This window comes from Schistocerca piceifrons, chromosome 6, assembly GCF_021461385.2.
Source record: "Schistocerca piceifrons isolate TAMUIC-IGC-003096 chromosome 6, iqSchPice1.1, whole genome shotgun sequence".
Classification (NCBI taxonomy): domain Eukaryota; kingdom Metazoa; phylum Arthropoda; class Insecta; order Orthoptera; family Acrididae; genus Schistocerca; species Schistocerca piceifrons.
In genome coordinates, this window is record NC_060143.1 from 232,007,042 (window position 1) to 232,019,712 (window position 12,671).

At 38.6% G+C, this 12,671-nt stretch overlaps 1 protein-coding gene across 5 annotated transcripts in view; it reads right to left on the bottom strand.

The window, feature by feature from the left end:
* LOC124802736 overlaps positions 1–12,671 on the bottom strand; it is a 324,707-nt gene that overhangs the window by 57,695 nt on the left and 254,341 nt on the right. For 4 of the 5 annotated variants that reach the window (XM_047263715.1, XM_047263716.1, XM_047263713.1 and 1 more), the window contains exons 7-9: positions 5,591–5,668; positions 4,132–4,457; positions 1,308–1,406 (exon numbers count right to left, since the gene is read on the bottom strand). In XM_047263715.1, the coding sequence (XP_047119671.1) occupies positions 1,308–1,406; positions 4,132–4,457; positions 5,591–5,668 (503 nt within the window). The remainder of the gene's footprint in view (positions 1–1,307; positions 1,407–4,131; positions 4,458–5,590; positions 5,669–12,671) is intronic. The other variant, XM_047263717.1, reaches the window with a different exon arrangement.

Consider the following 12,671-nt stretch of genomic DNA (forward strand, 5'->3'; position numbering starts at 1 on the left):
ATTTCCATGTGTAACAGAAGAAACTTCTGGTACCACTAATACACCCCCCCCCCCTCCCCCCCGCCAACCCTGTTCCACTCACAAATGCCGCATGGGAAGAATGACTGTTGGCAAGGCTCTGTATTAGATCTAATTTCTCAAATTTTCCTGTCATCATTATTTCTCAATATATGTGCGGGAGGAAGTAATATGCATGATAGCAGTTGCTAAAATGTTGCTTATACAAATAATAATTTTGAGCTGCTAATATCATACACGATTATGATGATGATGATAATTTTTTAAAGTGCAAGAACGTAAACAACAAGAAAGTTAACCACTGAATGCTAATCCACAACCTAGGAAGAAGGCTATTAAGGAAAACTTCTGTGTGGCAAATGGTAAAACAGTCTATCCCCCTCTGAATCTTTTTCTAATCCGCCATGCTCTAATACAATAATAATAATAATAATAATAATAATAATAATAAAAAAACAGGAATGAAGACTATCCGTGATAGAGGAGAAGCATTTATATAATAATCAGCCAGCTGGTGAAGGACTGGCACATATAAATAAAAAAAAAGAAAGAAAACTTTAAAAGTTTGGCACCAAATGACTATATTCCACAGCTTTTGCAGCTGTTCCTTAATTAGGAGAAAACCTTAAATAATTAATTTAGTCAGTTTCAAAAGGTTGGTCATAATTTAGAGCCTCATGTTGCATTTAAACACCACGACTGTTTAAATTTTTATCTCAGTCCCAGAACAGAAGGATTTATAAATATATTTGCAAAGAAACATTACTAATATCTGTCTGAATATTCAACCAGAAATATGAAAGACCGAAGTTGTTATTGTCTTCAGAGATTAAAGATGTCTTTTACTGTTTCCATGCCAATCACAGCTCTGAATAGTTTCTCAGAGATGAGTACTGGTGTTAACAGATGTGTAATTTCAAGCTTTTCTTGAGTATTTGTTTTTTTGAAACCCAAATTAAAATCTCCCAATATAGTCAAGAAGTTATCAACAAATATATATGTAACTTCACTAAAATATTTGGTTTATAAATTAAATTCAATTCCTATGACTGCAGAATTGCATAATTACAAGGTGGAAAACATACCCCCAAGCTTCTGAAATATTGATGTAACCAGTAACTTTACAAATAAAATATCAATAAATCTCTCAAACTTGCTTCAATAAAAAGAAACTGCAAACTTTAATCACATCACTGACTTTAGTACAATATCTTCATAAATATAAGGGATGATGGTGGCATTAAATGAGTATATAATAAAAAATCTGTAATGGGTATACTTCTAATTACCTCATGCAGTTCCATAAGACACACGGAAACCAGAGTGCCACACCTATCTCCACAACTCTGAAGACAATGTCGTGCCAGTTGCGGCTTACAAGTGGAACCCTGTAAAATTAATTTTGATATTGTAGACATCAAAACTAAGAAAAGACTGGATGTTACATGCTGCATAGAAAATAACAAGTTGCATCATTAAGTCCATTTCAGAGGCTTGATACCTACAGCATGTAGCAGGGCATGCTGCACAGAAACTATCAAGTTGCATCATTAAGTCCATTTCAGAGACATGATACCTACAACAGAGACATGATACCTACAACATGTATACCTACAGTTGGGTGTAGAAAGCTTCTACCAGACTGACTGTATCCAATTTATTCACTGCTGTTACAGGTGGAGGATACGAATGATTTGAGTTTCAAAAAGAGTCTTCAGGCACAGCGGTTATTATCTGAAAGCCAGCAAAATCTGTGAACTTTTAAGATGCCTGAACTGCCACTCTCTTGGAAAACCACCATAAAAATAACTTAATGTGCTGTGGTCTTGTGCAAGTCTTACGCACTGACACCAATTCGTCAGCAGCTTGCAGATCAATTTTTTTACTCATTTATCCAAGGCACTTGTCATTTGTACTTAGAAGTCTGCGCGGATCCCATTCCAGAGAAAAAACTCTGAGGTGGTCACTGAGAATGATAACCAGGAAATCAGCCATAATAGCCAGATGTGCCAACGGCACCAAGAATTGTGATGCACAGTGACCAGACTATAAACGACAGTATCCAAATAAATATTGGCAGCCATATTTTTCTCTACCACAAAACTTCATAAATATCCACTGCAGACTGTACCCATCCTGCTGATGTCACCTGAACAGTAAAGGCTTGTATTTTTACAGTACTGTGGACAATTAGTGATTGGTGATGCATTGCTTTCTATTACAAGCCATGTATTTTGCATTTTAAGACAGAAGGACATTGTTTTTTCAAGTGACAGACAATGGAAATCTATACATCTTAAAAGTTTGTAACAAGAACATGGGAAGTGCGAACAAATGTTATGCTTTGTCAAAACTATTCAAGACATAATTCATGTAGAAGATATGCTAAATTGATCTGACTACCAATCCATACTCATTCAGAGATGCCATTCACGCATACCTGATGATAGGCTCTTAAAGCAAGATAATGTGCCTTACTACACAGCTAATAACAAATGGATCAGCAGGATAAGGAATTCAAAGATGTTTTGTGGCCTCCAGAATCCTAACATCTTAATCCATATGAAAACTTGTGGGACCACGTTCACTATGGAAGAGCTCTCACGCATGTCCTTACACGGCAGTGGTAAGCAAGGCTGGCACTATGGCTTGAGATACCTGTGCAGGCATATTAGCACCAGACTACATTCCAGTTTACACAGGTGAAAGAGCACTGCAAACGTAGCTAGCAGGTTGCCATGATTATGTTAGTTGAGTACCAAAGAACTAAATCAGAGAAGAGTAGTGTAATGTAACACTAGGTACAATTATTCCAGTTCAAGTGAAAGATATTATCCACACATTTCTCTTTTTGCTTATTGCCCCTAATACTGAATCAAAAGAAATATTGTTTCTGGACATTGTATATGCTAATCTACCGTTAAACAATACTGTAATTCAGCAGCAGCCGTGGTGCTGTTTTGATCCTATCCCCTCCCTATCACTATTCATTTTGTTATAAGTACCCTATGTGGAAATCGGCACTGAATCAGTTCCTGGTGCATGGCCTCTGGGCCTTTCAATAGCCTCCATTCAAGGAACATTTCACCTAAGATTACATGAAAACTTCAATATTTGAGAATTATACTAAGAAACTTAGAAACCTGCCAAATTTTTTATTTATGCTTTTGTTTTGCTGTTAGCTTCCTACCCTCAGAAAAGCTCTTCAGAGTGTGATGTTAGGATTGTTACAAAACAGACAGCTACCATATTGTTGCGGAAGTTTGATTCAATGAGGACAGGAAAAATATGTTGGAAACATATGTTTAGGGTTCAAAATATTCCATCATTATTTTGATTAGATACAGGCAAAGATTGATTGATAGATTTTTTTTTTTTTTTTTTTTTTTTTTTTCGAAAGTGGACATAGTTAGTCAGTAAAGGGTATTAACAGTCCTTAATTCAGGTAGTGTGTGTGTGTGTGTGTGTGTGTGTGTGTGTGTGTGTGTGTGTGTGTGTTTAAAAAAAAAGACTTCTCTGTCCTTCAAATGGAAGATTAAAAAAAGTTTTATATTAGCAGGAGAGCTGGAAAGGGGTCAGGGTCAGCATAGATGTATAGTATCAAAGAATCAGTCAAACTGAGTCTAACTTCCTCCATGTTTTTACAAAAACACCACAACTTCTATGATGATCTACAAATTGTTTAAGTGCAATGTCTGTAAATATTATCATCTGAAAATGAGCATGCTAAAAACTGAAAGCTAGCTTACAGGCAAAGCATTTGAACAAAAATTTCTGGTGGATGCTGATTTTTCCAGAATTTTTTCCAATTTACATTACACTGACAGCTGTCAGCACATCTACAATGGATGAAAAAATTTAACTATTTTCTTTTTATTACTACACGGTAGATTTAACTCAGGATGTTCAAAAGACAAAGTACAAACTGCCAGTCCAGTTTCCCTTGCCAGCAGTGCTGTCCAGGGTAAAGGGAGGATACTTTTTCATCATGAAGCAAACTGAAGCTCTTTGTCATTTCACTGACACAGCTCCCAGTAAGCAATGAACAAAAAGAATGCAGATGGTAGAAATATATATACACATGCTTGTGAAGTGAATTTCAGGTGTACTCACTTTTTCTTCCACAATTCTGACAGTGTCTCACTGAAGAGGAAGCCTACAACAATGCTAAGCATGAGTGCTTGAGAGAGCAGGCCAATGCGTGACTGGTGCAGCTGTGAGATGTCCACTTTCTGCTGCAATGGCAGAGATGGGCTAGAGGCAGCTGACAGGCGTGCGTCAGCATCCGGATCTGTGTCCGCAGAAGTGTTGGTGTTTCCGTCTGCATCCGCATCCACTAGCCGTGTAGATGCCGGCCCATCGCCTCGTTCTCCTGCAGGTGTTCGACTGGATGCTGCTATAGTTGTAACTTGCTCCCCACTCAGAAAGCCAGCGCGGAGCTGGAAAACAGTGAATAACAAATAAATTAGTTTTTTGTTTTGATTGTGGAACTATTACTAGTGACAATGGCAGAAGTTGTGAATAACTGCATTATTAATTCCAAAATATTTTTTGTTGCTTGTGTTACACTGATTTTATAAATACTGGAAATAATATTATGTAACACTAAGCTGTTGTTCAGTTCATACTTTATTGTGTGACTGGTTTCAGTCAAATATCATTTTCCAGCATTTGTTTTCTTATTTGTTGGTACTTAAGCATAAAATTTCATACTTGGTTCAGCAAATTCTAAAATATTTTTTGTTTACTGTGTTGCACAGTTTTTTATAAATTGCAGAGCTTGCTGGAAATTGGTCTTTGACAAAGAGCAATCATACAGTAAAGAACAAACCAAACAGCACCTTAAAATGTTACATAATATTATTTCTACAATTTTGTTTCCACCTCCCATTCCCAATTCATTTCTAATTCATTTTTATTTCTTACTCTGGCCCTTCTACCAACTCTACTCTGAAGATGCTACAATGTTAACCAAATGTATGATCTTTGACCTTCTATTCTTTCAAACTCCTCGTTTCATCTTTGTTTTCTTTTCTCCTCACAATAGATGGATTCCTCTCAATGTATTGACATAGTGAGGACCTGACTCCCCCACACACGCACCATACCCCTCTTTCTCTTCCAAAGGAGGAGTATTCCGTTATTTGGTGCTAAAACCTAGGGCTATTATTTTTTACTTTGAACATTTCTATCAGTGGTACTGGCCTCCCGAAGATTAATATTGTCCAGCCAATTTCTCCCCTTGTAATTTTAATAGTTTCCTCGATCGGACTCTCCATTTGGTACAAGTAATTTAAAACAATGAAGCTTTTAAAGCTAAGGTGGTAAAAAATTTATGAATAAAGAGAATTCATTCAAAAATTTGTTAATAATCATGTTCTCATGTTTATGAATGGGAAGTTAAAAACAAACAGCCTAAACATTTAGAGGTTTGGCACAAATTGCTGCAATAAGAGTCAAATAAATAGAACAACTCATGAACAAATTCTGGAAAGGACACTTAGACTATTCCATAGCACACAGGTTTGACAGACATGAGAAAGACAGTGTACATCGTTGCCTTAACACTTACCTCGAACGACTCCACTGGTTGTGTTTTTGTGTTTGCCTCATCGTTGTTTAAAGTATTGTATCTTGCTAACACACCCCTCTGCAACACCAACATCAACACTTTTCAGTCTTGTCTTGGGATAACAGTTACTTTAACCATTACAAAAGAATTTACAAGTACAATCAATGAGGTATTTCTGTATGCTACCTTCAATTAATCTCCAAATTAATAATAAATATGTATATTATATATGCATACACACCAATCCACGAATACCATCTAGCTAATGACAATATACCCAAGACAGAACCAAAAGCCAAGATGTTTGCATTGCAGCAATAAAGCAACATACAATTACAACTGCATTACTTTACGTAAGGAGTGACTATTGTGCTGAACAAAAGCCAAGTAGCATAAATCAGCATAATTATCATAATAATAACAATAACAATAATAATAATAATAATAATAATAATAATCTTCTACAAGTAAGTCAACGCACTGTAATTATTAACTAGTCACAGCTGTTTAATTTTGCGAGTCATGAAACATTATTTTATTTCTGTTTCTATATCTACATCTGGGCAATGACCTCGCTGCAGTGGATACACCGGTTCCAGTCAGATCACCGAAGTTAAGCGCTGTCGTGTGTGGCCAGTACCCAGATGGGTGACCATCTGGGCCGCCATGCACTGTTGCCATTTTTCGAGCTGCACTCAGCCTTGTGATGCCAATTGAGGAGCTACTCGACTGAATAGTAGCGGCTCCGGTCAAAGAAAACCATCATAATGACCGGGAGAGTGGAGTGCTGACTACATGCTCCTCCTATCCACAGGCTCAGCAGAGGATGACACGGTGGTCGGATGGTCTCGATGGGCCATTTGTGGCCTGCAGACGGAGTGCTTAAATATCTACATCTAGATCCACACTTCACAAGCCAAAATATGATACAATGCAAATTTGAAACTGCTATCAGCTGCAATGGAACATTAAGCAAAATCAGCAGCGATGAGCAAAAATGTGTACCGGACCCAGAGTCAGACTTGGGATCTCCTGCTTACTAGGCAGGTGTGGCAACCACTGCGTCATCCGGGACACAGCATTATTGCAACTGCACAGACCATCTTGGTACGCCTCACGGCCGATCCACACTCCCACCGAGTGCCACCTATCCACAGTCCCTGTTCATTATACTCCTGTTTGCAACTCAGAGATTCCAACACGAGATCGGAAATGTTTGATGAATTCGCAAGGGATCCATTGTCCAGCTAGGTTAGCAATTATATGAAGTTGTGGTGTCTGCTGGAAAGAACAGACAGCACACAAAATCCGCAGCTGTGAAACACTATATGTAAATTGAAGGGGATCATTGCTATCAGCTGCAGACACCATGTAATCATATAATCACTAAGCCTAACTATGCAATGGATCCCTTCTTCTGTGTGAATGCAAAAATACATCTGTCCTCCTGTTGGAATCTCTGAGTAGCGAACAGGAGTAAAATTGACAGGGACCGCAGATGGGTGGCACTCTGTGGAAGTGTGAATCGGTTGTGAGGCGTACCAAGATAGTCCGTGCAGTTGCAATAGTGCTGTGTCCCAGATGTGCAGTGCTTACCGCACTTGCCTGGAAAGCAGGAGATCCCGATTTTGAATTCCTGGACTGGTACACCTTTTCACTCATCGCCACTGACTCTGCTTAATGTCCTGTTGCAGCTGATAGCAGTGATCACCCTTTAATTTATATATAATGTTTCACAGTTGTACATTCTGTATGGTGTCTGTTCCTCGAGGCAGACATCATTCATTTATATATATAATACAAAGCGAATGATACCTTGCATTACTACCAGTCATTCCTTCCCCTTTTCAGTAAAAATGGAGCAGAGAAAAATAACTATCTATAAGCCTCCATAAAAGCCCTAATGCCTCTCATTTTGTTTTCATGGTCTTTCGGTGTGGTAGTAGAATCATTTTGCAGTCAACCATAAATGCCAGTGCTCTAAATTTTCTCAACAGTGTTTCACAAAAAGATCATCATTTTCCCTCCATGAATTCCCATTTGGCTTCACGGAGCATTTCTGTAATAGTCACATGCTCTTCAAACCTACCAGTAACAAATTCAGCAGCACTCATCTGAATTGCTTCGATGTCTTCCTTTACTCCTACTTGGTAGCGATTCCAAACCCTTTAGCAGTACTCAAGAATGGGTTACATTAGAGTTCTATACAGTCTCCCTTTATTGATTAGCTACAGTTTTCTAGAATTTTCCCAATAAACCAGTTTTCTAGAATTCTCCCAATAAACCACAGTCGAACATTCGCCTTCTCTAGCACTGACCTCATGTGCTCATTCCATTTCGTACTGCTTTGCAATGATATGTCTAGTTATTAATCAACAAGACTGTATAAAGCAGCACACCATTAATACTTATTTGAGCATTACAGGATTGTTTTTCCTACTCATCCACATTAACTTACATTTTTCTACATTTAGAGTGAGCTGCTATTCATCACACCAAACAGAAATTCTAAGGCATCCAGTATCCCCCTACAGTCACACAACAACTCTTCCCTGACACTACAGTGTCGTCAACAAACAATCACAGATTGCTACCCACTCTATCCGCCGGATTATTTATGTATATTGAGAAGAAATGTGGTTCTCTCATACTTCCCCAGGACACACTTGACGATACCCTTGTCTGTGAAGAACAGTCACTGCCCATGACAACATACTAAGTTCTATTACTTAAGAAGTCTTTGAGCCACACACATATCTGATGTCCATTCATTATCTAAGTAGGAGTCTAACAACAGCTTATTTGTTCTTTTCAGCATGAAACATCACCCAGCCTTCTTGATGCCTTTATTAACGTTAATAACCATTGTCACTATGGCGACATCATGGTCATTAGTCCCTGTCTCTAAACTGACACTCATGGTAAGGGCAGGTCTGTCTGTAGTTAAACATCTGAAATATTTCCACTCCATGTGGGTTGCCTAACAAGCTACTCAAAACAGTTTTCGGAAAATGTGTTCGGAACTACCTCACAAGACTGACTGTCCGTACCAAAGGGAATGAATTCATAGATATCTCAGTCTACATTCAGTAGATTAAAGTCACATCCAACTAATCTTATATGATTAAGGTAACATCACATTACTAAGCGTAGATTTTCTCTGAATGATATACAACTGTTACGCCCGGTGGAATCAATATCCGATGATTAACTTGAGTTCACTTGTCCCAGTTACTCACATCCACATAATGAGGCACTTAGACTCCTTTTTTGCCTCTATAGACACAACATTTTCCTTGACTACAGTGAGTACTGCCCCTCCTTTTGCATCTGTCCCATCTTTTCTGCACACATTCCATGCCTTGTCAAATATTTCAGACTTTTCTACTTTGGGTTCCATCCAGCTCTCTGTTCCAAGCATAATGTGAGTGTGACATTGTTACTGGAGGGTGGTAAATTAAGGAACTTTGTTACAAACACTTCAGCAATTTATGAATACATTTTGACAGCTGAAGTTTCTTCACTTTGTACATGATCTCATTTTTCTCCCTGTATATTGACTGGTGAACATTCATCAGAGGACTTCAGACTACCACCTAGCCTGGAGAAAAAAAGAAGAAGAAGAAGAAGAAGAAAAGAAAAGAAAAACTATGTGCACTCCACAAGCACAGTGCTATGTGAGTAGCTGGTTTCTTTGTCTAGTGCAACCTTGACCAATCAAAGAGAGTCCTACGAGTCATAACACCTAAGTCCAGAAACCTGCAGCCAAGAGCATAACGGAATCACTGGAGCCTTTGGTTGGAACCCTGCACTTGGCCCCAAACTAAAGGGGCCTGGTCAATTCTGGGTGTGGCACTGTTGTGAGCTCTGCTTGCACATCACTTCTAGCACAAGTTACAAACTGAGGACAGCCTTGGAACACAAGTGACACGTGCCTCTGGTTATGACATGAACCAAGACTTGAAAATGACTGTGACCTGTCACCTCGACAGCCACAGAATGTGCCTCCTCCACATCTCAGATAAGGCCACCTGTCGACGTGCAGGGCACAAATTGGACTTCTTTCTGATCTTAGATGCTATTTATCTAAGGGGCTCCATAAAGTACTAACATTTGAGCTTCTGATAACTAGCATAATGGTCAAAGTAGAGAAGATATATAATGTAGACTGGCAATGGCAAGGAAAGCGTTTCTGAAGAAAAGAAATTTGTTAACATCGAGTATAGATTTAAATGTCAGGAAGTGGTTTCTGAAAGTATTTGTATGGAGTGTAGCCATGTATGGAAGTGAAACGTGGACGCTAAATAGTTTAGACAAAAAGAGAATAGAAGCTTTCGAAATGTGGTGTTACAGAAGAATGCTGAAGATTAGATGGGTAGATCACACAACTAATGAGGAGGCATTGAATAGAATTGGGGAGAAGAAGAGTTTGTGGCACAACTTGACAAAAAGAAGGGACCAGTTAGTAGGACATGTTCTGAGGCATCAAGGGATCACAAATTTAGCATTGGAGGGCAGCGTGGAGGGTAAAAATCGTAGAGGGAGACCAAGAGATGAATACCCTAGGCAGATTCAGAAGGATGTAGGCTGCAATAGGTACTGGGAGATGAAGAAGCTTGCACAGGATAGAGTAGCATGGAGAGCTGCATCAAACCAGTCTCAGGACTGAAGACCACAACAACAACAACAACAACAACAACAACAACAAACATGTGTCTGGAAATGCATTGTTGCCATGGTAGATGGCGCTGACTAATGAAAGTTGTTCTGACCACGTGCCCCGAGTTCCTTGTGTGTTGCAGGTTGTTTTACTGACACAGCATACTGTAAGCAGCAAAACAGTCTGGCATCCATGTCGGGAAAGTGCCAAGGTGGTGTTTCTGTATGATGTGACAGAGCATGGCAGACAGGTTTGATTTCTCATAACCACACTAACATTAATACAATCAGTGACCCCAAAACTCTAAAGCATTCATTACAGTTCTAACAGATCACACGATGACTCAAAAAGGGCTTAAAATGTTGTGTGATGTGGTTGATGTCTGTGACAGTACTTGTTTTCATATAACCTCTCAACAGTTTCCTTCTCCTTGGAAGTACACGAACACCATCTCAACTTGTTCCCGATATAAATACCGAACCATTCTGCTGCTTACGGTACACTGTGTCAAACACACAGCTTGCAACACACAAGGAACATATGGCATGCAGCCACATTAACTTTCATTCATCAATGCCATCTACCATGGCAACAATGCATTTCTGGATACATGTTCATGGGACCTTTTTTCCTCCACTTCCAGTCACGAATCCATCCCTGCAGTTTGTTGATTTTATTAATTTTTACCTTGTATATTACATCTTGTGCACGCCACGACTTTTATAGTAATATATGACTGTACTGACTTTCATGCTCGCTCTTTAGGTTACAAACTCAGATTCAGATTCTTTATTGGTTATTCAGCATTATTACATGATATCAAGCTCTCATGTTTAAATACACTTGGTAAACTCAGTAACAATATTTTGTCAGTATTATGTGCATATGTGGTTTCTGTTGATAAGGATTTGGAAACATCTTACTTAAACTAAAAGTGCGGTCTTTCAGTTAATCCTAAAATAATGACTGCAAAAGTATGAAATGTTCAAAAAGCTTGCTCTCTACATATTAAAGCACAAGCTCCCAGCAACTAAACCTATATACTACATTTGCTGCTTCTTTTTGTTTTCTTCCTCATGTTTAACTCCACAACAAGAGCAAAGCCTTCACATTGCACTCCATAAGAGATCACGGACTTGACTGCAATTATGTTTGACAGCAACAGAGCATGGCAGACAGGTTTGACATCTCATAACCACACTAACATTCATACAATTAGTGACCCCAAAACTCCAAAGCTTTCATTACAGTTCTAACAGCAGTCTCGAAGAACTTGGACACATTGCTTTCATACTTTCACAGCTACATCTGTCAGTAATTTATTTAGTTCACTACAGAATGAAGGTCTACATATGTCATGAGCAAACTCCGGGATACTAGTGAAACACATTAATTTAATACAAGCAGCTTTTACATGGAAAGTAATTTTATTACTAGTATCTAGCATTCCTTTATCATGTGTTACATTGGTGACTTCTTAACTGTAAGTACCTAACCTATTACTGTTTCTAGGATTGTATGTTCCTACTAATCGGACAAGTTTCAGATTTAAAAATGATGAGAATTTAGTATTGACTTTAGTATCTCATTACATGATATCTTGGCATTTCAATGGCCGGATTAGAGTGTTCATAGCTCAGACAAAAGCAAGGGACACTATACAGAACAAGACTGTGCCCAGTAGCACTTTATACGGTTTTACAACATGTGGTTTGGAACAGGTCTGCTATTCTTGGTTTCATAGTACTGATCTTATTTGAACCACATTCTATACAGAATACTACACATATTTTCTCTTCACAGTCTATTTCCAATAGCTTTTGCCAGTTAAACCTCATTTCATTTACCACAACCCCTTTTCCATATAGGCTGCAGACAGCCGACCAAGTGAAGAAGACCTTGGGATAGAAGAAGAAGAAGATAATGTCGCAGATGATGACAAAGGAAATGCAATACTAACTAGTGAGATTGAAGAATCTATGAAAGAAGTGAAAAATGGAAAGGCAATGGGAATTGATGAGATTCCTGTGGAACAGTTAAAGTCATTGGAGAAAGAAGGGAAAAGGGATTTGATTGAATTGTGACATGAAAATGGCCAAAGGACTTTACAGAAAGTATCTTAATACTTATGGAAAAGAAAAAGAACAGCAAAAAGTGTGAGGAACATAGAACAGTGAGCCTGATATCGCATGCAGCCAAAGTCTTGCTGAGGATGCTCAACAGAAGGCTACATGGAAAGCTGAACTGCATAACAGGAGATGAACAATTTGGTTTCAGGCAAGGAGTGGAATTAGAAATTTATATTTGAACCAGAGAGCACGAGTAAGAATAGGAGGTGTGATGAGTGAAGAAATAGAACTGGGAAGAGGTGTAAGACAAGGTTTTTGTTTATCACCAGCACTGTTCAATATATATCTGGAG